Genomic DNA, 23,485 nt, shown 5'->3' with positions numbered 1-23,485 from the left:
TCTTGGTATCTTTTGTTAAAAAGCAGGGATGTAAGCTCTGGAGCGTGCACAAGTCTGGGACACTATATGGCAGCAGTTTTGCAAGAATGTTATCTGTTTGCATGAGCAGTAGATGGCAGTACTATTTTCTGCTATGTAGTGCTCCAGAAACGTACCTAGATAGCTCTTCAACACAGAAAACCAAGGGAACTAAGCAAATTTGATAGTAGAAGTAAATTGGAAACTTGTTTAGAATTTCATGCTCTGTTTGAACAGGAACATTTTGGGTTTCATATCATGAAAGTAAATTTTATTTTTGCAAAGAAAACTGCAGCTTTATTTTGTCAAATTAGTATATTGTTTTATGTTTATTCTTTTCACTGATTGCCTTGTCCCCCAGAACAAAAGAACCCTTGCCAACCAATCACAAACTTATAGTCAGATATAGCACAAACTCTGTTTGCACATGTGCATACTGGGGTAGCCTGCCCTCTTGTATTCCCTAAAGGTGCTTTAGCACAGATTCAACTTGGTTACTATTGCATAGAGTGACCATATTGCTGCTTTAAAAAGGGACAAATATGAAAAATATGTGTGTCAGGGTTCTTATAATGGAACAAATGGAATTCAAAAAATTTCTTTTAACAGCACTGAAAACAGCCCTGACATATACATTTTTCATGTGTCCCTTTTTAAAGCGGCAATATGGTCACCCTAGAATGATTTGCCTATCATGACTGTTGATGCAGAACTGATAATCCTCCTTTTAAAAGCACATGACACAATAGAAGCTTAGGGAGGGAGGGAAAAGTAAACAAAAGCTTGCATAAATTGCCTTAAAGTATTAACCCAAGCCTCCCTGGGAGAAAGTAAAACAAACTTTTCCTGAGGTTACATTTTCACCTCCCATACAATTGGTTCGCTAGCCACACGGCTGCTCTGCAATATTATTTTTTTTCCTTAAAGAGATACTAAACCCAAATTGTTTCTTTCATGATTTTGGATAGAGCATGTGATTTTAAGCAACATTCTAATTTACTCCTATTATCAATTTTTATTCCATCACTTGGTATCTATTTGAAAAGCCAAAAATAAAAGCTTAGGAGTCTGCCCATTTTAGGTTTAGCACCTGGGTTGCGCTTGCCAATTGGTGGGTAAATGTAGCCACCAATCAGCAAGCGCTATCCAGGGTTCTGAACCAAAAACGGGCCGGCTGCTAAGCTTTCATTCCTGCTTTTTCAAATAAAGATACCAAGACAACGAAGAAAAATTGATAATAGGAGTAAATTTAAAAAGTTGCTTAAAATTGCATGCTCTGAATCTGAATCATAAAATAAAAAAATGGATTTAGAATCCATTTAATGCTAGCAAGCCAAATGGATGGGAGGTGAAAACGTCAACTCGGGTGAAAATAAAGCAATGGAGGGAAGGAATAAAAGGTATTTGCCATTATCGTACAAGCATTTAAATTGAAACTAATAATACACAAGTATACTCCAGCCTGTCCACTAAGATCCAACAATGACCTGCTCCTTGCATCTGCAACTATCACCTCCTCTCATGCTAGACTGCAGGACTTCTGTCGTGCAGCACCTACCCTCTGGAACACTCTCCCTTGTGCTGTTAGGATTTGCCCTAATCTTTCTTCCTTTATATGTTCCCTGAAGACTTTTCTGTTCAGGGAAGCCTACCACCCAACTCAATAATAAATTAATTTCACTTACCGAACATTTCCCTCATCTAACTCTGTATTAACATCTTTCTCAATCTTGCAGTCCTCACCTCCTGTTTCTCAACCTCCTACCCTTCTAGATTGTAAGTTCCCACGGGAATAGGGCCCTCAATCCCTCCTGTATGTGTTTGTAAATGTTGTCCTGTCGATTACAAGTCTTATAATGTTTTATTTAAATGAATTGTATCCATGGACAGCGCTGCGGAATATGTTGGCGCTTCATAAATAAAGTATATAATAATAATATTAGAAACAACAATTAGAACCCCAGGACAGATTCTAAAGACAGCATACTTTACCTGGCAAGCAGTGGGTTGTTAACTTGACTGAATTCTAGACACAAGAATCTTCCTCCTGGTTTGAGTACACGATAAGCTTCTCGTAAAGCCTTAAAGTGAAAGAAAAATGTTTTGAACAATGTTTAGATGTCTTCAGTATGATCCAGTTAAGTTTTTTTTTTTTTTAAAAGGTTTTCATGAAGGGGTGGAATAACTTGTTTTCCTCTAAACTGTTAAGATATATTCAATGTTTACAGTAAAGTGTTATATTAATTGTTGTAAGGAAGGAATATTTTATTTTCTTTAATAAGGTGGTGAGAATCCATAAGTACATTACTCCTGGGATTCAACTCATGGCTCTATTCCTCCCACCTCACTAATAATCCAGTCTAATCTTTACCTACCAGGAGGAAGGTTAAGAATTGAGGTTATCCAAATTGTTCACTGAGAGGAGTTCTTAGACCAATTTGAGGCCCATTTTCCCCTCAGAGAACTGCTACAGAAAAACAGATCCTTTAGTAAGACTGTCTCTTTCGTGGTGGATAACTCTCCAAGTCCATTATTCTGGGGGGTTTCCTTTCTTCGTCCATCCTGGACAATAATAACGACAGTTTGGGGCGCAGTATATGGAGTCTAGGAGAGTGCAGGGAGTTTGGTTTCCTCAGGTGGTGAGGTTACCAATAAATGTGTTAGACCTCTGTGCAACCTTCAGGGCTCTTCAGACCTGGCCTCTTCTGAAGGAAGAGTCTTACTTGCGTTTTCAATAGGTCAATGTCATGGTATATCAACCATCAAGACGGAACTTGCAGTTCTCTAGCGATGAAGGAGGTGTCTCGAACTCTCCAATGGGCAGAGAATAATTATTACATCTTTTCTGCAATTCGTATTCCAGGTGTGAACAATTGGGAAGCAGATTATCTCAGTTGACAATCCCTTCACCCAGGGGAATGGTCTCTTGATTTGGACACCTTCAATCAGATAGGCAAGATGTGGGGACTTCCAGAGATAGGCCAGATGGCTTCTTGTTTAAACAACAAGCTTCCCAGATATTTTGCGAGGTCCAGGGATTCTTAGGCAGAGCTTGTAGATGCTCTAGCAGCACCTTGGTTTGCAAACTAAGTACAAATGTCCAGCTTCCTCCATGATCTTTTCATCTTCGTCACGACCGTCTATCTCAAGGTCTATTTTAAACAACAACAACAGAGCATACAATTTTAAACAACTTTCAAGTGTATTTCCTTCTTGTTATCCTTTGTTGAAGGGTTTATTTAGGTAAGGGTATTAGCTGCTGATTGGTGGCTGCATATATTGCCTATTGTCATTGGCTCAGCCGATGTTTTCACTTAACAACCATTGCATTGCTGCTCCTTCAACAAATGAGAATGAAGCAAATTTGATAATAGAAGTAAACTGGAAAACCGTTTAAAATTGTATGCGCTACCTAAATCATGAAAGAACAATTTTGGGTTTCGTGTCTCCTTAATATGGTTTTAAGGGTCTTGTATTCTATTGAAATTCAGCTTCTGTCTTGGAAAGTAGTGTTTCTCTTAGCGATTTCCTCAGCTATAAAAGTCTCTGAATTGTCTGTGCTTTCTTATGACCCTCCTTATCTAGTTTTCCATTAAGAAAAGGTGGTTTTAATAACTAAATTAGATTATTTTTTTGCCAAAGGTAGTTTCTTTAGAGAACTTTAATAGAGTTTCATGATTAAAACTTTTAATCCAAAAGGCTTACTTGGAGGCAGGAAAGTCTCCCCTTTAGTATTACTGCTCATTCTACCAGATCAGTTTTCACTTCCCAGGCTTTTAAAAATGAGGCCTCAGTAGAATAAATTCTACCATTTTTATGTTTTTGCCTCGTCAAAAGCAACTTTTCGTAGGAAAGTCCTCCAGGCATCAGTGCCTGGAAATTAGGTGCATGTCTTTTTTCCAAAATATTTTTATCCCGTCCTCATTACTTTCAAACTCCACAGCTTGGGTATTAGTTTCTCAGAAGTAATTAACTTGTGGACTCTCACCACCTTATGAAAGAAAACAAAATTTATGTTTACCTGATAAAGTAATTTCTTACAGATGGTGCAGCCTGCAGTATTTATTTTAATTGTGATTTTTTTTTTTGGCGTCAGTTCTAGTTTTGCACCTCATTTCTCTGTTTTGTCCTTTCCTACCTTTCTACTTCTCCTTACTTTGCTGTACGTAGGATTGGCTTAGCAGTGAGGTGGGAGGGATAGAATATTCTAGGAGTTTTTGTGAATCTTTGCCTCCGCCTAGAGGCCAGAAGTTGAATCCCAGAAGTAATGAACTAGTGGACTCTCACCACCACCAAAATAAATTTTGTTTTTGTACCTAGTTGAAGTATATATATTATTTCTTGTGGGGTAAATTAAATGAGTAGTACAACTCAAGGACATTTTACATTAGAGTCACCAATTTGATCTCATAGACTGGAGACTTCTGCACATCTGTAATACTGCAGATCTTGCCAGTCAAGCTCATGTTCAGAATGTGTACCCAAATCACCCGTAACTACAAACCAACTTATCCTTTGGCTCAGAGATCAGAGTTCGAATATAGTGTCAAAATTATGTATTTATTTTCTTGTAAACCCACTATATTGAACATTAATTCTGAACATTATCCTGAGTCCAACAGACCTTTTGATAACCACAAGTTTCCAAATCTATCATACATAAAATAACAAGTTATATAATTTTAAAAGAACATGTTTTAAACATTACAACAAGTATTATCTATCATAACTGTTATTATTAAATTTATTTAACCCCTTAAGGACCACAGCCCTTTTCCATTTTCTGACCGTTTGGGACCAAGGCTATTTTTACATTTCTGCGGTGTTTGTGTTTAGCTGTAATTTTCCTCTTACTCATTTACTGTACCCACACATATTATATACCGTTTTTCTCGCCATTAAATGGACTTTCTAAAGATATCATTATTTTCATCATATAATTTACTAGAATTTTTTTTTATAAACTATAATGAAAAAAAACACACACTTTTTCTAACTTTGACCACCAAAATCTGTGACATCTACAACCACCAAAAAACAACCATACTAAATAGTTTTTTGTCCTGAGTTTAGAAATACCCAATGTTTACATGTTCTTTGCTTTTTTTTGCAAGTTATAGGGCAATAAATACAAGTAGCACTTTGCTATTTCCAAACCACTTTGGAACACTGAATCCCTGAATATTACTTGACATGTATAATTTTTTTTTTTTTAGAAGACAACCCAAAGTATTGATCTAGGCCCATTTTGGTATATTTCATGCCACCATTTCACCGCCAAATGCGATCAAATTAAAAAAATCGTTCACTTTTTCACAAACTTAAGGTTTCTCACTGAAATTATTTACAAACAGCTTGTGCAACTATGGCACAAATGGTTGTAAATGCTTCCCAGGGAACCCCTTTGTTCAGAAATAGCAGACTTATATGGCTTTGGCGTTGCTTTTTGGTAATTAGAAGGCCACTAAAGGCCGCTGCGCACCACATGTGTATTATGCCCAGCAGTGAAGGAGTTAACTAGGGAGCTTGTAGGGTTAATTTTAGCTTTAGTGTAGTGTAGTAGACAACCCAAAGTATTGGTCTAGGCCCATTTTGGTATATTTCATGCAACCATTTCACCGCTAAATGCGATCAAATAAAAAAAAAAAATACTTTACTTTTTCACAAACTTTAGGTTTCTCACTGAAATTATTTACAAATAGCGTGTGCAATTATGGCACAAATGGTTGTAAATGCTTCTCTAGGATCCCCTTTGTTCAGAAATAGCCGCTAAATGCTGCTGCGCACAACACTTGTATTATGCCCAGCAGTGAAGGGGTTAATTAGGTAGCTTGTAGGGAGCTTGCAGGGTTAAAGGGACATTATACACTCATTTTTTCTTTGCATAAATGTTTTGTAGATGATCTATTTATATAGCCTATAAAAGTTTTTGTTTTTTTTAAATGTAGAGAATCATGTCATAACCATTAGAATAGAGATAGTGACATAATGCAAACCTTGATTTACTTATAGCACCATTATAGTCAATAAATGACATACTTGTATTTGTTAGAGCATGTCATTTTAGCACTTGCCACCCACGACTCTATGTGTTTAACCCCTACAAAGGGCTTAAACATTTAGGACTCCATGTACGAAGCAGAGTAAGCTGCTTTCCACAATGTAAGAAGCAGGGATCATTAGACCTCTGCTTCTTACACTCTTTGCCACCTCTAAAGTGGACAAGAGAAGCCACTTAGAGCTTGCTCGCTCTCGGTGATCAACAGTCCCTTCTCTCCCATAAGTTAAGGGGTGGGCATTACACACTCATCAAAGTGTGTAATGATGCATAAGGGCCAGCGGATGAACAGTTCCGCTGCTCTTATGCAACAAAGGTATGCAGACAGCTTCTCAACTTTTAATACATGGGGCAGATAGTATATTACCACTCTGGACCTGCAGAGAATTGCTGGTCCCGATTGGAAATTGCTGGTAAGCAGCAGTACTCACAAAGCTGGGTTGTGCGACTACTACTGCTGATTGGGTTACTTCCCTTATTCACTCAAGACCAACAGTTTGCTACAGCTCTTCATCGATACTTTAAAGTGATATGAAATCCATACCTTTTTTCTTTGCCTATGTCTAGAACACATTCATAAATATCTTCATTTTCTATTTTGGTACCACCCTCTCACAATTTCACATTGAAGTAATAATCCTTTGCCAACTCTACATTGTCATTATAGTAGACCTACAATGGAGATCTACCAAAAAAGGCTTAGAGGGTCCTGAGCAAGTGTACATCAATGCCGGTGACGTCAGATCCTTTCACACACTGTGCTCTGCAGTGTCTACGACAACAGCAGGCAGAAGTGATAATCAGCAGTCACTGCTACTGCGCATGCTTGCCACAATGAAATTAAAGGGACATTAAACCCAAATTTTCTCTTTCATGATTCAGAGAAAACAATTTTAAACAACTTTCTAATATACTTCTGCTATCTAATTTGCTTAATTCTCTTGATATTCCTTCCTGAAAAGCATATCTAGATAGGCTCAGTAGATTCTGATTGGTGGCTGCTCATCTATTTCTTTAACTAAGGATATCTAAATATTGAAGCAAATTAGATAATAGAAGTAAATTGTAATTTTTTTTTAAAATTGTATTCTCTGTCTAAATCATGAAAGAAACATTTTGGGTTTAGTGTCCCTTTAACAGCTAAAGTGCACAGGAATGTTCCAAAGTCGCATTATGCATGCAAAGCTGCCAATATAATATAGTGAATAATTGGAGCGATAAGTTATGATAAGACTTGACTTTTTGGAAGGACAACTGTTGTTGTGGTGCGGACGGACCAGTAAAACGGTTACGCTAGGCCCAAATTGCATACATACTTAAAAAAAAAAAAAGTTTATATTATTCTGAGCTACAATCATTAAACTCCTTATGACTGGATTTAATGATGATCCCTATTCCTGATGTTTTTGTTTCTTTAACTAAGTATTTAACCCTAGTAATAGATATAAGAAAAAACAAGGAGGAGAAAGGAGGATGGAAGTAGGGAACAAACAAAACAACACAACCCCAGGGTGATGACAGATGGCAAGTTCCACTGAATAGAGGGTGTAAGATTAGGTCTTCCAAACACATCATCATGCTCTCTTGTTTCACTATTCCCAGACCAAACAATGAAGATTTGTTCTGTTTTGTACAGAGTAGAAATTGGATTCCATAGACTAAGCATTCTTCATAGCCTCAACATGTTACACTGCAAAGATGTTATAGAATTCTTCAAATATTTTAAAAGGTTTTAAAAAAAATCTGAATTTAAGGCATATTTTAGAAAAACAAAATCTAAAGGATTCAAGATTTAAAATACTTTACAAAAGCAATTATTTAGAGATAGGATGGAATTGGGTTCCAACAGAGGTGGAACACATAATACAGGTATTTTAAGAATTCATAAGATATGCTTAACACTATTTTATAGATTATGCTTTTCTGAGACAAAAAAAAAAAGAGGCATAATAGATGGGTTTTAGGGTTCTTGTCTGCCAACAAAATCTATGTTTCTATGGAAACTGCTGCCCAGTTCTTCAGAAATCTATCTATAGATATGGCTAATGAGTGTGCAGTGCTATGGATCTGTGTAGTAATGACAATTAAAATAAGAATATAAATATAATAGTGTAGAGTAGACTACATGTATAGGTGATTGACAAATTACCAAATTATTGTACATTTTAATACCATACAAAATGTTTTAGTTATTTATAGTTAAGAAATTGCTACTTAAATAAAAATATAAAAAAGAAACAAATTTAGAAACTATCAGGGATTATATTACCTTTAGATTAGTTTAAGAGATTTGTTTTTTACTTCTAAAGTACATTTTGTATAAAAGTGCGTTTCTGCTACTGATAGCACAGATAACATATTGCTATGTTAGAGATGATAATTATTAATAGCAACATACTAAAATGTTAAGTGTGCATTATGACAAACACAATACAGTGAGAGAAAAGAATATCAGTTGTCTCAACAATTTATGGAGATTTCATTGTGGGTTGTGGAATCTGGAGAATGGCATCTGAGAGAAAGAACCCAAAAATGAATACAATTAGATGCAATTGAAAAAAACAACCTTGTTTCTCAGTTACTTATGTACTCTTATTTCTCATGGATATTACATTTTCTTTCTTGGTGGTAAAGGTCCATGACTCCTTACTGTTGGAAATTAATCATTTGGCTACCAGGAAGAGGCAAAAACACCAAACACCAAGAGTTTCTTGTACTGTCCAGTCTTTTCTTTGCCTCTTCAGGAGAAGGTGACGATCTGAGGTGCTTCAGATTTTGAATGGGGATTTTTGATCCCACTCATAAGGTGAAGCGGTGAAGCCTTGTAATGTAATTCTCCTTTGGAAGTTGATCTCAAGCCTGCCACAGGTGTCGCTGGGACTGGTCCTTCGCCTCCTCCTGCTTGGCCATATAGTTGTACTCCCTCTGCTGTTTAAAACAGTACCGGGTGGGCTCTCTATTATAAATAAGCAATTGCAGCTGGTTAGGCACAATGTAGTGGGTGGCTGGCTAGTTAAATGCCTCTTCACTCACACAGCCCACAGGCTATCAGTAAGTACATACTTAATGTGTATCATAGCCTGAGGACACTATCAGGTACACAGATGTAGAGTGGTTAGGGGACACAGTGTGGTGTCAAACTATTTATGTGAGAAGCTTGGATGACATACCTTTAATGTGTTAAGAAAATATTATATATAAATTCACTTCCATAACTTTACATAGTATGAAAACTCCTAAATAGCATATCGATATGCTTATTTTGTTCCACTGTCAAATCTACTTTTAATACTGAGCGTTTTTGTCAGGCTCCGTTACCCGATTCAATGCAGCCTCTCTGAAAGATTTTTCCCTTAGGCTTCTTTGACTGGCAGCTCTTTCAGCCAATAACAAAAAAAGGGTATTCCAGCCTCCAAAATGTAAAAAACATAATTTATGTAAGAACTTACCTGATAAATTCATTTCTTTCATATTAGCAAGAGTCCATGAGCTAGTGACGTATGGGATATACATTCCTACCAGGAGGGGCAAAGTTTCCCAAACCTCAAAATGCCTATAAATACACCCCTCACCACACCCACAATTCAGTTTAACGAATAGCCAAGAAGTGGGGTGATAAAAAAGTGCAAAAGCATATAAAATAAGGAATTGGAATAATTGTGCTTTATACAAAAATCATAACCACCACAAAAAAAGGGCGGGCCTCATGGACTCTTGCTAATATGAAAGAAATGAATTTATCAGGTAAGTTCTTACATAAATTATGTTTTCTTTCATGTAATTAGCAAGAGTCCATGAGCTAGTGACGTATGGGATAATGATTACCCAAGATGTGGATCTTTCCACACAAGAGTCACTAGAGAGGGAGGGATAAAATAAAGACAGCCAATTCCTGCTGAAAATAATCCACACCCAAAATAAAGTTTAATGAAAAACATAAGCAGAAGATTCAAACTGAAACCGCTGCCTGAAGTACTTTTCTACCAAAAACTGCTTCAGAAGAAGAAAATACATCAAAATGGTAGATTTTAGTAAAAGTATGCAAAGAGGACCAAGTTGCTGCTTTGCAAATCTGATCAATTGAAGCTTCATTCCTAAACGCCCAGGAAGTAGAAACTGACCTAGTAGAATGAGCTGTAATCCTCTGAGGCGGAGTTTTACCCGACTCAACATAGGCAAGATGAATTAAAGATTTCAACCAAGATGCCAAAGAAATGGCAGAAGCTTTCTGGCCTTTTCTAGAACCGGAAAAGATAACAAATAGACTAGAAGTCTTACGGAAAGACTTAGTAGCTTCAACATAATATTTCAAAGCTCTAACAACATCCAAAGAATGTAACGATTTCTCCTTAGAATTCTTAGGATTAGGACATAATGAAGGAACCACAATTTCTCTACTAATGTTGTTGGAATTCACAACTTTAGGTAAAAAATCAAAAGAAGTTCGCAACACCGCCTTATCCTGATGAAAAATCAGAAAAGGAGACTCACAAGAAAGAGCAGATAATTCAGAAACTCTTCTGGCAGAAGAGATTGCCAAAAGGAACAAAACTTTCCAAGAAAGTAATTTAATGTCCAATGAATGCATAGGTTCAAACGGAGGAGCTTGAAGAGCCCCCAGAACCAAATTCAAACTCCAAGGAGGAGAAATTGACTTAATGACAGGTTTTATACGAACCAAAGCTTGTACAAAACAATGAATATCAGGAAGAATAGCAATCTTTCTGTGAAAAAGAACAGAAAGAGCAGAGATTTGACCTTTCAAGGAACTTGCGGACAAACCCTTATCTAAACCATCCTGAAGAAACTGTAAAATTCTCGGTATTCTAAAAAAATGCCAAGAAAAATGATGAGAAAGACACCAAGAAATATAAGTCTTCCAGACTCAGCATACAGAGCTGAAGAGGTCGCATGTGAAAACGAGCAAAGGGGATCGCGTCCGATGCAGCAGTCATAAGACCTAGAATTTCCATGCATAAGGCTACCGAAGGGAATGATTGTGACTGAAGGTTTCGACAAGCTGAAATCAATTTTAGACGTCTCTTGTCTGTTAAAGACAGAGTCATGGACACTGAATCTATCTGGAAACCCAGAAAGGTCACCCTTGTCTGAGGAATCAATGAACTTTTTGGTAAATTGATCCTCCAACCATGATCTTGAAGAAACAACACAAGTCGATTCGTATGAGATTCTGCTAAATGTAAAGACTGAGCAAGTACCAAGATATCATCCAAATAAGGAAATACCACAATACCCTGTTCTCTGATTACAGACAGAAGGACACCGAGAACCTTTGTAAAAATTCTTGGAGCTGTAGCTAGGCCAAACGGCAGAGCCACAAACTGGTAATGCTTGTCCAGAAAAGAGAATCTCAGGAACTGATAATGATCTGGATGAATCGGAATATGCAGATATGCATCCTGTAAATCTATTGTGGACATATAATGCCCTTGCTGAACAAAAGGCAAGATAGTCCTTACAGTTACCATTTTGAACGTAGGTATCCTTACATAACGATTCAATATTTTTAGATCCAGAACTGGTCTGAAGGAATTCTCCTTCTTTGGTACAATGAAGAGATTTGAATAAAACCCCATCCCCTGTTCCGGAACTGGAACTGGCATAATTACTCCAGCCAACTCTAGATCTGAAACACAATTCAGAAATGCTTGAGCTTTCACTGGATTTACTGGGACACGGGAAAGAAAAAATCTCTTTGCAGGAGGTCTCATCTTGAAACCAATTCTGTACCCTTCTGAAACAATGTTCTGAATCCAAAGATTGTGAACAGAATTGAACCAAATTTCTTTGAAAAAACGTAACCTGCCCCCTACCAGCTGAGCTGGAATGAGGGCCGCACCTTCATGTGGACTTAGAAGCAGGCTTTGCCTTTCTAGCAGGCTTGGATTTATTCCAGACTGGAGATGGTTTCCAAACTGAAACTGCTCCTGAGGATGAAGGATCAGGCTTTTGTTCTTTGTTGAAACGAAAGGAACGAAAACGATTATTAGCCCTGTTTTTACCCTTAGATTTTTTATCCTGTGGTAAAAAAGTTCCTTTCCCACCAGTAACAGTTGAGATAATAGAATCCAACTGAGAACCAAATAATTTGTTACCCTGGAAAGAAATGGAAAGTAGAGTTGATTTAGAAGCCATATCAGCATTCCAAGTCTTAAGCCATAAAGCTCTTCTAGCTAAAATAGCTAGAGACATAAACCTGACATCAACTCTAATAATATCAAAAATGGCATCACAGATAAAATTATTAGCATGCTGAAAAAGAATAATAATATTATGAGAATCATGATCTGTTACTTGTTGCGCTAAAGTTTCCAACCAAAAAGTTGAAGCTGCAGCAACATCAGCCAATGATATAGCAGGTCTAAGAAGATTACCTGAACACAGATAAGCTTTTCTTAGAAAGGATTCAATTTTCCTATCTAAAGGATCCTTAAACGAAGTACCATCTGACGTAGGAAAAGTAGTACGTTTAGCAAGGGTAGAAATAGCCCCATCAACTCTAGGGATTTTGTCCCAAAATTCTAATCTGTCAGACGGCACAGGATATAATTGCTTAAAACGTTTAGAAGGAGTAAATGAATTACCCAATTTATCCCATTCTTTGGAAATTACTTCAGAAATACCATTAGGAACAGGAAAAACTTCTGGAATAACCACAGGAGATTTAAATACCTTATCTAAACGTTTAGAATTAGTATCAAGAGGACCAGAATCCTCTATTTCTAAAGCAATTAGTACTTCTTTAAGTAAAGAACGAATAAATTCCATTTTAAATAAATATGAAGATTTATCAGCATCAATCTCTGAGACAGAATCCTCTGAACCAGAAGAATCATCAGAATCAGAATGATGATGTTCATTTAAAAATTCATCTGTAGGGAGAGAAGTTTTAAAAGATTTTTTATGTTTACTAGAAGGAGAAATAACAGACATAGCCTTCTTGATGGATTCAGAAACAAAATCTCTTATGTTATCAGGAACATTCTGCACCTTAGATGTTGAAGGAACTGCAACAGGCAATGGTACTTTACTAAAGGAAATATCTGCATTAACAAGTTTGTCATGACAATTAATACAAACAACAGCCGGAGGAATAGCTACCAAAAGTTTACAGCAGATACACTTAGCTTTGGTAGGTCCAGCACTAGACAGCGATTTTCCTGAAGTATCTTCTGACTCAGATGCAACGTGAGACATCTTGCAATATGTAAGAGAAAAAACAACATATAAAGCAAAATTGATCAAATTCCTTAAATGACAGTTTCAGGAATGGGAAAAAATGCCAAAGAACAAGCTTCTAGCAACCAGAAGCAATGAAAAATGAGACTTAAATAATGTGGAGACAAAAGCGACGCCCATATTTTTTTAGCGCCAAATAAGACGCCCACATTATTTGGCGCCTAAATGCTTTTGGCGCCAAAAATGACGCCACTTCCGGAACGCCAACATTTTTGGCGCAAAATAACGTCAAAAAATGACGCAACTTCCGGCGACACGTATGACGCCGGAAACGGAAAAGATTTTTTGAGCCAAAAAAGTCAGCGCCAAGAATGACGCAATAAAATGAAGCATTTTCAGCCCCCGCGAGCCTAACAGCCCACAGGGAAAAAAGAGTCAAATTTTTGAAGGTAAGAAAAAATGATTAATTCAAATGCATTATCCCAAATATGAAACTGACTGTCTGAAAATAAGGAATGTTGAACATTCTGAGTCAAGGCAAATAAATGTTTGAATACATATATTTAGAACTTTATAAACAAAGTGCCCAACCATAGCTTAGAGTGTCACAGAAAATAAGATTTACTTACCCCAGGACACTCATCTACATGTTTGTAGAAAGCCAAACCAGTACTGAAACGAGAATCAGCAGAGGTAATGGTATATAAATAAGAGTATATCGTCGATCTGAAAAGGGAGGTAAGAGATGAATCTCTACGACCGATAACAGAGAACCTATGAAATAGACCCCGTAGAAGGAGATCACTGCATTCAAATAGGCAATACTCTCCTCACATCCCTCTGACATTCACTGCACGCTGAGAGGAAAACCGGGCTCCAACTTGCTGCGGAGCGCATATCAACGTAGAATCTAGCACAAACTTACTTCACCACCTCCATAGGAGGCAAAGTTTGTAAAACTGAATTGTGGGTGTGGTGAGGGGTGTATTTATAGGCATTTTGAGGTTTGGGAAACTTTGCCCCTCCTGGTAGGAATGTATATCCCATACGTCACTAGCTCATGGACTCTTGCTAATTACATGAAAGAAAAGACCTTTATTGTTCACATAGGGTACAGAGAGCAAAACATACAACGTTTCAGGCCTGCTTTAGGCCCTTAGTCATGTAAAGGACAGCTCTTTCAGCCAATCAGAGCCTCACCATGCGTCCAATGTAAGTTAATCACAGCACGCTCCCATGCTTGGAACTCAGGCTGGAAGTTGAACTGCGCACACGCAACTGCTATGCTATTTGCGCAACATAAATAGTGAGGCTGCTTACTGTTAACATACTGTAAGTAGCCTCACTGTTTATGTTGCGCAAATAGCGTAGCAGTTGCATGTGCGCAGTTCAAATTCCAGCCTGAGTTCCAAGAATGGGAGCGTGCTGTGATTAACTTACATGGGGCACATGGTGAGCCCCTGATTGGCTGAAAGAGCTGCCAGTCAAAGAAGCCTAAAGGAAAATCATTCAGAGAGGCTGCATTGAATCAGGTAACAGAGCCTGAAAAAAACGCTCAGTATTGAAAGTAGATTTCACATTAGAACAAAATAAGCATATCGATATGCTAGTTAGGGGAAGAGTTTTCATACTATGTGAACATATGGAAGGGAATTCACCATCACTTTAAGCTAAACAGTGCTACCTTTGGCTGCGAATTGGATGGGAATCGGTTGGTGAAGGTTTCCTTTTTTTTTTTAGTGCTCTTCTTATTCTTTGAAGGATTTTACTTTCCAGTTACTTTATTTTAGTGTGGTCATTGCTGTAGAGTATTTAGTCAATGTCAGCTGTAGTGCGCATCCCCTACACTCCTTGTAACAGTGGGAGATAGCAAAATAGCTTGTCGCTATTTGTATCTGCTTTTAACTCTACTTTTACACTCATATTTTCTGTTATTTCTGTGTGCTATATTTATATATTTGATTGTTCTCCAGATTGTTTCACCATGGAGCAGACTGAATCTTTTCCTTCTGGTTCAGACCCATTAGAAGGGGAGGTCTACAGATTTTTTATTTTTACCAAATAAGGACTAGATAACAAGTGAGGCGCTATCTTAACGTTCACTGGTAAGGAGGCAAATTTGTCCCTTTACCAACGAATGTTAAATAACCAGCCATTACAAGTGACTGGTTAATCCTACCGCAAGCTCACTTTTACAGTTGGCACTAGAAATCATTAACCAGAGATCAGATCTCTAGTTAATGGAAAAAAGTTGCCCCCAAAAACATAATTTATGCTTACCTGATAAATTTATTCCTCTTGTGATGTATCAAGTCCACGGATTCATCTCCATACTTGTGGGATATTCTCCTTCCCTACAGGAAGTGGCAAAGAGAGCACCCACAGCAGAGCTGTCTATATAGCTCCTCCCTTAGCTCCACCCCCCAGTCATTCGACCGAAGGCTAGGAAGAAAAAGGAGAAACTATAGGGTGCAGTGGTGACTGAAGTTTTTTAAATAAAAATATATTGCCTGTCTTAATAAACAGGGCGGGCCGTGGACTCGATACATCACAAGAGAAATACATTTATCAGGTAAGCATAAATTATGTTTTCTCTTGTAAGATGTATCGAGTCCACGGATTTATCCATACTTGTGGGATACCAATACCAAAGCTTTAGGACACGGATGAAGGGAGGGACAAGATAGGGACCTTAAACGGAAGGCACCACTGCTTGTAGAACCTTTCTCCCAAAAATAGCCTCCAAAGAAGCAAAAGTATTGAATTTGTAAAATTTGGAAAAAGGATGAAGCGAAGACCAAGTCGCCGCCTTACAAATCTGTTCAACAGAAGCCTCATATTTAAAAGCCCATGTGGAAACCACTGCTCTAGTAGAATGAGCAGTAATTATTTCAGGAGGCTGCTGTCCAGCAGTCTCATATGCCAAACGGATGATGCTTTTCAGCCAAAAGGAAAGGGAGGTTGCCGTAGCCTTTTGACCTCTCTGTTTACCAGAATAAACAACAAACAATGAAGATGTTTGACGGAAATCTTTAGTTGCTTGTAAGTAGAACTTTAAAGCACGAACCACATCAAGATTGTGCAACAGACGTTCCTTCTTTGAGGAAGGATTAGGACACAGTGAAGGAACAACAATCTCCTGATTGATATTCCTATTAGAAACAACCTTAGGAAGAAACCCAGGTTTGGTACGCAAAACCACCTTATCTGCATGGAAAACAAGGTAAGGTGAATCACACTGTAAAGCAGATAACTCAGAAACTCTTCGAGCCGAAGAGATAGCTACTAAAAACAAAACTTTCCAAGATAGAAGCTTAATATCTATGGAATGCATAGGTTCAAACGGAACCCCTTGAAGAACTTTAAGAACTAAGTTTAGGCTCCATGGTGGAGCAACAGGTTTAAATACAGGCTTGATCCTGACCAAGGCCTGACTAAAGGCTTGAACGTCTGGGACATCTGCCAGACGTTTGTGTAAAAGAATAGACAAAGCAGATATTTCTCCTTTTAAAGAATTATCTGATAATCCCTTCTCCAATCCTTCTTGGAGAAAAGAAGATTAGGAATCCTAATCTTACTTCATGAGTAACCCTTGGATTCACACCAATAAAAATATTTGCTTATGATAAATCTTCCTGGTTACAGGCTTTCTAGCTTGAATCAGGGTATCAATGACCGACTCAAAGAAACAATGCTTTGATAGAATCAGGCGTTCAATCTCCAAGCAGTCAGACGCAGAGAAATTAGATTTGGATGCGTGAATGGACCTTGGATTAGAAGGTCCTGCCTCATTGGCAGAGACCACGGTGGAACTGATGACATGTCCACTAGGTCTGCATACCAAGTCTTGCGTGGCCACGCAGGTGCTATCAGTATCACCGAAGCCCTCTCCTGCTTGATTCTGGCAACCAGACGTGGAAGGAGAGGAAATGGTGGAAATACATAGGCCAGATTGAAGGACCAGGGCACTGCTAGAGCATCTATCAGTACTGCCTGTGGATCCCGGGACCTGGACCCGTAACGAGGACGTTTGGCATTCTGTCGGGACGCCATCAGATCCAATTCTGGTGTGCCCCATAGCTGAGTCAGCTGGGCAGATACCTCCGGATGGAGCTCTCACTCCCCCGGATGAAAAGTCTGACGACTTAGCAAATCCGCCTCCCAGTTCTCTACTCCTGGGATATGGATTGCTGAGAGATGGCAAGAGTGATCCTCCGCCCATCGGATTATTTTGGTTACCTCCATCATCGCTAGAGAACTCTGTGTTCCTCCTTGATGATTGATATAAGCTACAGTCGTGATGTTGTCCGACTGAAATCTGATGAATTTGGCCGCAGCAAGCTGAGGCCATGCCTGAAGCGCATTGAATATCGCTCTCAGTTCTAGAATGTTTATCGGGAGGAGAGTTTCCTCCTAAGACCATAAGCCCTGTGCTTTCAGGGAGTTCCAGACTGCACCCCAGTCTAGTAGGCTGGCATCTGTCGTTACTATGAGCCACTCTGGCCTGCGGAAACACATTGCCTGAGACAGGTGGTCCTGACACAACCACCAGAGAAGAGAATCTCTGGTCTCCTGGTTCAGATTTATTTGAGGAGATAAATCTGCATAATCCCCATTTCACTGTTTGAGCATGCATAGTTGCAGTGGTCTGAGGTGTAGGCGGGCAAAAGGAACTATGTCCATTGCCGCTACCATGAGTCCGATTACCTCCATGCACTGAGCCACTGATGGCCGAGGAATGGAATGAAGAGCTCTGCAAGTGGTTAAGAGTTTTGATTTTCTGACCTTCGTCAGAAATATTTTCATTTCTACCGAGTCTATCAGAGTCCCTAGGAAGGAAACTCTTGTGAGAGGGAAGAGAGAACTCTTTTTTTATGTTCACCTTCCACCCGTGAAATCTCAGAAAAGCCAACACGATGTCCGTGTGAGACTTGGCTAGTTGGAAAGTCGACGCCTGAATTAAGATGTCGTCTACATAAGGCGCCACTGCTATGCCCCGCGGCCTTAGCACCGCCAAAAGGGACCCTAGCACTTTTGTGAAAATTCTGGGGGCCGTGGCCAACCCGAAGGGAAGGGCCACAAACTGGAAATGCCTGTCCAGAAAGGCAAATCTGAGGAATTGATGATGATATATGAATAGGGATGTGTAGATACGCATCCTGTAAGTCCACGGTAGTCATATATTGACCCTCCTGGATCATTGGTAGAATGGTCTGAATAGTCTCCATCTTGAATGATGGTACTCTTAGGAATTTGTTTAGAATTTTGAGATCCAAGATTGGTCTGAAAGTTCCCTCTTTTTTGGGAACCACAAACAGGTTTGAGTAAAACCCTAGCCCTTGTTCCTCTTTTGGAACTGGGCGGATCACTCCCATGGTATGTAGGTCTTCTACACAGCGTAAGAACGCCTCTCTCTTTGTCTGGTTTGCAGACAATTGAGAAATGTGAAATCTCCCCCTTGGGGGGGAGTCTTTGAAGTACAGAAGATATCCCTGGGACACAATTTCTAAAGCCCAGGAATCGTGAACATCTCTTGCCCAAGCCTGAGCGAAGAGAGAGAGTCTGCCCCCTACTAGATCTGGTCTACCCTTTCATGCTGTCTTTGAGGCAGCTGCAGGCTTCTTGGCCTGTTTACCCTTGTTCCAAGCCTGGTTAGGTCTCCAGACTGACTTGGATTGGGCAAAATTCCCCTCTTGCTTTGCAGCAGAGGAAGCTGAAGCGGGACCACCCTTGAAGTTCCGAAAGGAATGAAAATTATTTTGTTTGGTCCTCATTTTATTTGTTTTATTCTGAGGGAGGGCATGGCCTTTCCCTCCAGTGATGTCTGAAATAATCTCTTTCATTTCAGGCCCGAATAGGGTCTCTCCTTTGAAAGGGATGTTCAAAAGTTTTGATTTTGATGACACATCCGCAAACCAGGACTTAAGCCATAATGCTCTGCGTGCTAAAATGGCAAAACCTGAATTCTTTGCCGCTAATTTAGCCAGTTGGAAAGCGGCATCTGTAATGAAAGAATTAGCCAACTTAATTCTGTCCATAATTTCCTCTAATGGAGTCTCCATCTGAAGAGCCTCTTCTAGAGCCTCAAACCGGAAAGCAGCTGCAGTAGTTACAGGAACAACGCACGCAATAGGTTGGAGAAGAAAACCTTGATGAACAAAAATTTTCTTCAGGAGACCCTCTAATTTTTTATCCATAGGATCTTTGAAAACACAACTGTCTTCGATAGGTATAGTTGTACGCTTAGCCAGAGTAGAAATAGCTCCCTCCACCTTAGGAACTGTCTGCCACAAGTCCCGCATGGTGTCAGATATGGGAAACATTTTCTTAAAAACAGGAGGGGGAGCGAACGGAATACCTGATCTATTCACAATCCTCTTAGGGACTGGAAAAACATAATTTATGCTTACCTGATAAATTTATTTCTCTTGTAGTGTATCCAGTCCACGGATCATCCATTACTTATGGGATATTCTCCTTCCCAACAGGAAGTTGCAAGAGGATCACCCACAGCAGAGCTGCTATATAGCTCCTTCCCTAACTGTCATATCCAGTCATTCGACCGAAAACAAACAGAGAAAGGAGAAACCATAGGGTGCAGTGGTGACTGTAGTTTAATTAAAATTTAGACCTGCCTGAAAAGGACAGGGCGGGCCGTGGACTGGATACACTACAAGAGAAATAAATTTATCAGGTAAGCATAAATTATGTTTTCTCTTGTTAAGTGTATCCAGTCCACGGATCATCCATTACTTATGGGATACCAATACCAAAGCTAAAGTACACGGATGATGGGAGGGACAAGGCAGGATTAAGCGGAAGGAACCACTGCCTGAAGAACCTTTCTCCCAAAAACAGCCTTTGAAGAAGCAAAAGTATCAAATTTGTAAAATTTGGAAAAAGTGTGAAGCGAAGACCAAGTCGCGGCCTTGCAAATCTGTTCAACAGAGGCCTCATTTTTAAAGGCCCAGGTGGAAGCCACAGTTCTAGTAGAATGAGCTGTAATCCTTTCAGGGGGCTGCTGTCCAGCAGTCTCATAGGCTAGGCGTATTATGCTCCGAAGCCAAAAGGAAAGAGGTTGCCGAAGCTTTTTGACCTCTCCTCTGTCCAGAGTAAACGACAAACAGGGTAGATGTTTGACGAAAATCTTTAGTAGCTTGTAAGTAAAACTTCAAGGCACGGACTACGTCCAGATTATGTAAAAGACGTTCCTTCTTTGAAGAAGGATTAGGACACAATAATGGAACAACAATCTCTTGATTGATATTCTGGTTAGAAACCACCTTAGGTAAAAACCCAGGTTTGGTACGCAGGACTACCTTATCTGCATGAAAAATCAGATAAGGAGAATCACATTGTAAGGCAGATAGCTCAGAGACTCTCCGAGCCGAGGAAATAGCCATCAAAAACAGAACTTTCCAAGATAAAAGTTTAATATCAAAGGAATGAAGGGGTTCCAACGGAACTCCTTGAAGAACTTTAAGAACCAAGTTTAAGCTCCACGGTTTAAACACAGGCTTAATTCTAACCAAAGCCTGGCAAAATGCCTGGACGTCTGGAACCTCTGCCAGACGCATGTGCAAAAGAATAGACAGAGCAGAAATCTGTCCCTTTAAGGAACTAGCTGATAATCCTTTGTCCAAGCCCTCTTGGAGAAAAGACAATATTCTAGGAATCCTAACCTTACTCCATGAGTAATTCTTGGATTCACACCAATAAAGATATTTACTCCATATCTTGTGGTAGATTTTCCTGGTAACAGGCTTTCGTGCCTGTATTAAAGTATCAATGACTCGGAGAAGCCACGCTTTGATAGAATCAAGCGTTCAATCTCCATGCAGTCAGTCTCAGAGAAATTAGATTTGGATGATTGAAAGGACCTTGTATCAGAAGGTCCTGTCTTAGAGGCAGAGTCCATGGTGGAAAGGATGACATGTCCACTAGGTCTGCATACCAAGTCCTGCGTGGCCACGCAGGTGCTATCAGAATCACAGATGCTCTCTCCTGTTTGATTTTGGCAATCAGTCGAGGGAGCAGAGGAAATGGTGGAAACACATAAGCCAGGTTGAAGAACCAAGGCGCTGCTACAGCATCTATCAGCGTCGCTTCTGGGTCCCTGGACCTAGATCCGTAACAAGGAAGCTTGGCGTTCTGGCGAGACGTCATGAGATCCAACTCTGGTTTGCCCCAACGATGAATCAACTGAGCAAACACCTCCGGATGGAGTTCCCACTACCCCGGATGGAAAGTCTGACGACTTAGAAAATCCGCCTCCCAGTTCTCCACGCCTGGGATATGGATTGCTGACAGGTGGCAAGAGTGGTACTCTGCCCAGCTAATTATATTTGAGACTTCTAACATCGCTAGGGAACTCCTGGTTCCCCCTTGATGGTTGATGTAAGCCACAGTCGTGATGTTGTCCGACTGAAATCTGATGAACCTCAGTGTTGCTAACTGAGGCCAAGCCAGAAGAGCATTGAATATCGCTCTTAACTCCAGAATATTTATTGGAAGGAGTTTCTCCTCCTGAGTCCACGATCCCTGTGCCTTCAGGGAATTCCAGACTGCACCCCAACCTAGAAGGCTGGCATCTGTTGTTACAATTGTCCAATCTGGCCTGCGAAAGGTCATACCCTTGGACAGGTGTACCCGAGACAACCACCAGAGAAGAGAATCTCTGGTCTCTTGATCCAGATTTAGCAGAGGGGACAAATCTGTGTAATCCCCATTCCACTGACTCAGCATGCATAATTGCAGCGGTCTGAGATGAAGGCTCGCAAATGGCACTATGTCCATTGCCGCTACCATTAAGCCGATTACCTCCATACACTGAGCTACCGAAGGGCGCGGAATGGAGTGAAGAACACGGCAAGCATTTAGAAGTTTTGATAACCTGGACTCCGTCAGGTAAATTTTCATTTCTACAGAATCTATAAGAGTCCCTAAGAAGGAGACTCTTGTGAGTGGGGATAGAGAACTCTTTTCCTTGTTCACTTTCCACCCGTGCGACCTCAGAAATGCCAGAACTATCTCTGTATGAGACTTGGCAACTTGAAAGCTTGACGCCTGTATTAGGATGTCGTCTAGACACGGAGCCACCACTATGCCTCGCGGTCTTAAAACTGCCAGAAGTGAGCCCAGAACCTTTGTAAAGATTCTCGGGGCTGTAGCCAACCCGAAGGGAAGAGCTACAAATTGGTAATGCCTGTCTAGAAAGGCAAACCTTAGAAACTGATGATGATCTTTGTGAATCGGTATGTGAAGGTAGGCATCCTTTAAGTCCACTGTGGTCATGTACTGACCTTCTTGGATCATGGGTAGGATGGTCCGAATAGTTTCCATTTTGAAAGATGGAACTCTGAGGAATTTGTTTAAGATCTTTAGATCCAAAATTGGTCTGAAGGTTCCCTCTTTTTTGGGAACCACAAACAGATTTGAATAAAAACCCTGTCCTTGTTCCGTCCGCGGAACTGGATGGATCACTCCCATAACTAGGAGGTCTTGCACACAGCATAGGAATGCCTCTTTCTTTATCTGATTTGCAGATAGCCTTGAAAGATGAAATCTCCCTTGTGGAGGGGAAGCTTTGAAGTCCAGAAGATATCCCTGAGATATGATCTCCAATGCCCAGGGATCCTGAACATCTCTTGCCCACGCCTGGGCGAAGAGAGAAAGTCTGCCCCCTATTAGATCCGTCGCCGGATAGGGGGCCGTTCCTTCATGCTGTCTTAGAGGCAGCAGCAGGCTTTCTGGCCTGCTTGCCTTTGTTCCAGGACTGGTTAGGTTTCCAGGCCTGCTTAGATTGAGCAAAAGTTCCCTCTTGTTTTGAAGCGGAGGAAGTTGATGCTGCACCTGCCTTGAAATTTCGAAAGGCACGAAAATTAGACTGTTTGGCCTTTGCTTTGGCCCTGTCCTGAGGAAGGGTGTGACCCTTACCTCCAGTAATGTCAGCAATAATTTCCTTCAAACCAGGCCCGAATAAGGTCTGCCCCTTGAAAGGAATGTTGAGTAATTTAGACTTCGAAGTCACGTCAGCTGACCAGGATTTAAGCCATAGCGCCCTACGCGCTTGGATGGCGAATCCGGAATTCTTAGCCGTTAGTTTAGTCAAATGAACAATGGCATCAGAAACAAATGAGTTAGCTAGCTTAAGTGTTCTAAGCTTGTCAATAATTTCAGTCAATGGAGCTGTATGGATGGCCTCTTCCA

The 23,485-nt window shown here is 40.0% G+C and overlaps 1 protein-coding gene across 1 annotated transcript in view; it reads right to left on the bottom strand.

The window, feature by feature from the left end:
* The window catches only part of COQ5 (coenzyme Q5, methyltransferase), a 149,230-nt gene that overhangs the window by 26,390 nt on the left and 99,355 nt on the right, over positions 1-23,485 (bottom strand). The window contains exon 5 of the mRNA XM_053702046.1: positions 2,011-2,099. Within this exon, the coding sequence (XP_053558021.1) occupies positions 2,011-2,099 (89 nt within the window). The remainder of the gene's footprint in view (positions 1-2,010; positions 2,100-23,485) is intronic.

The sequence above is a fragment of the Bombina bombina genome, chromosome 2 (genome assembly GCF_027579735.1).
Source record: "Bombina bombina isolate aBomBom1 chromosome 2, aBomBom1.pri, whole genome shotgun sequence".
NCBI classification, from domain to species: domain Eukaryota; kingdom Metazoa; phylum Chordata; class Amphibia; order Anura; family Bombinatoridae; genus Bombina; species Bombina bombina.
The sequence above is the reverse complement of the archived record's forward strand: the minus strand, read 5'-3'. Positions and strand labels throughout refer to the sequence as shown.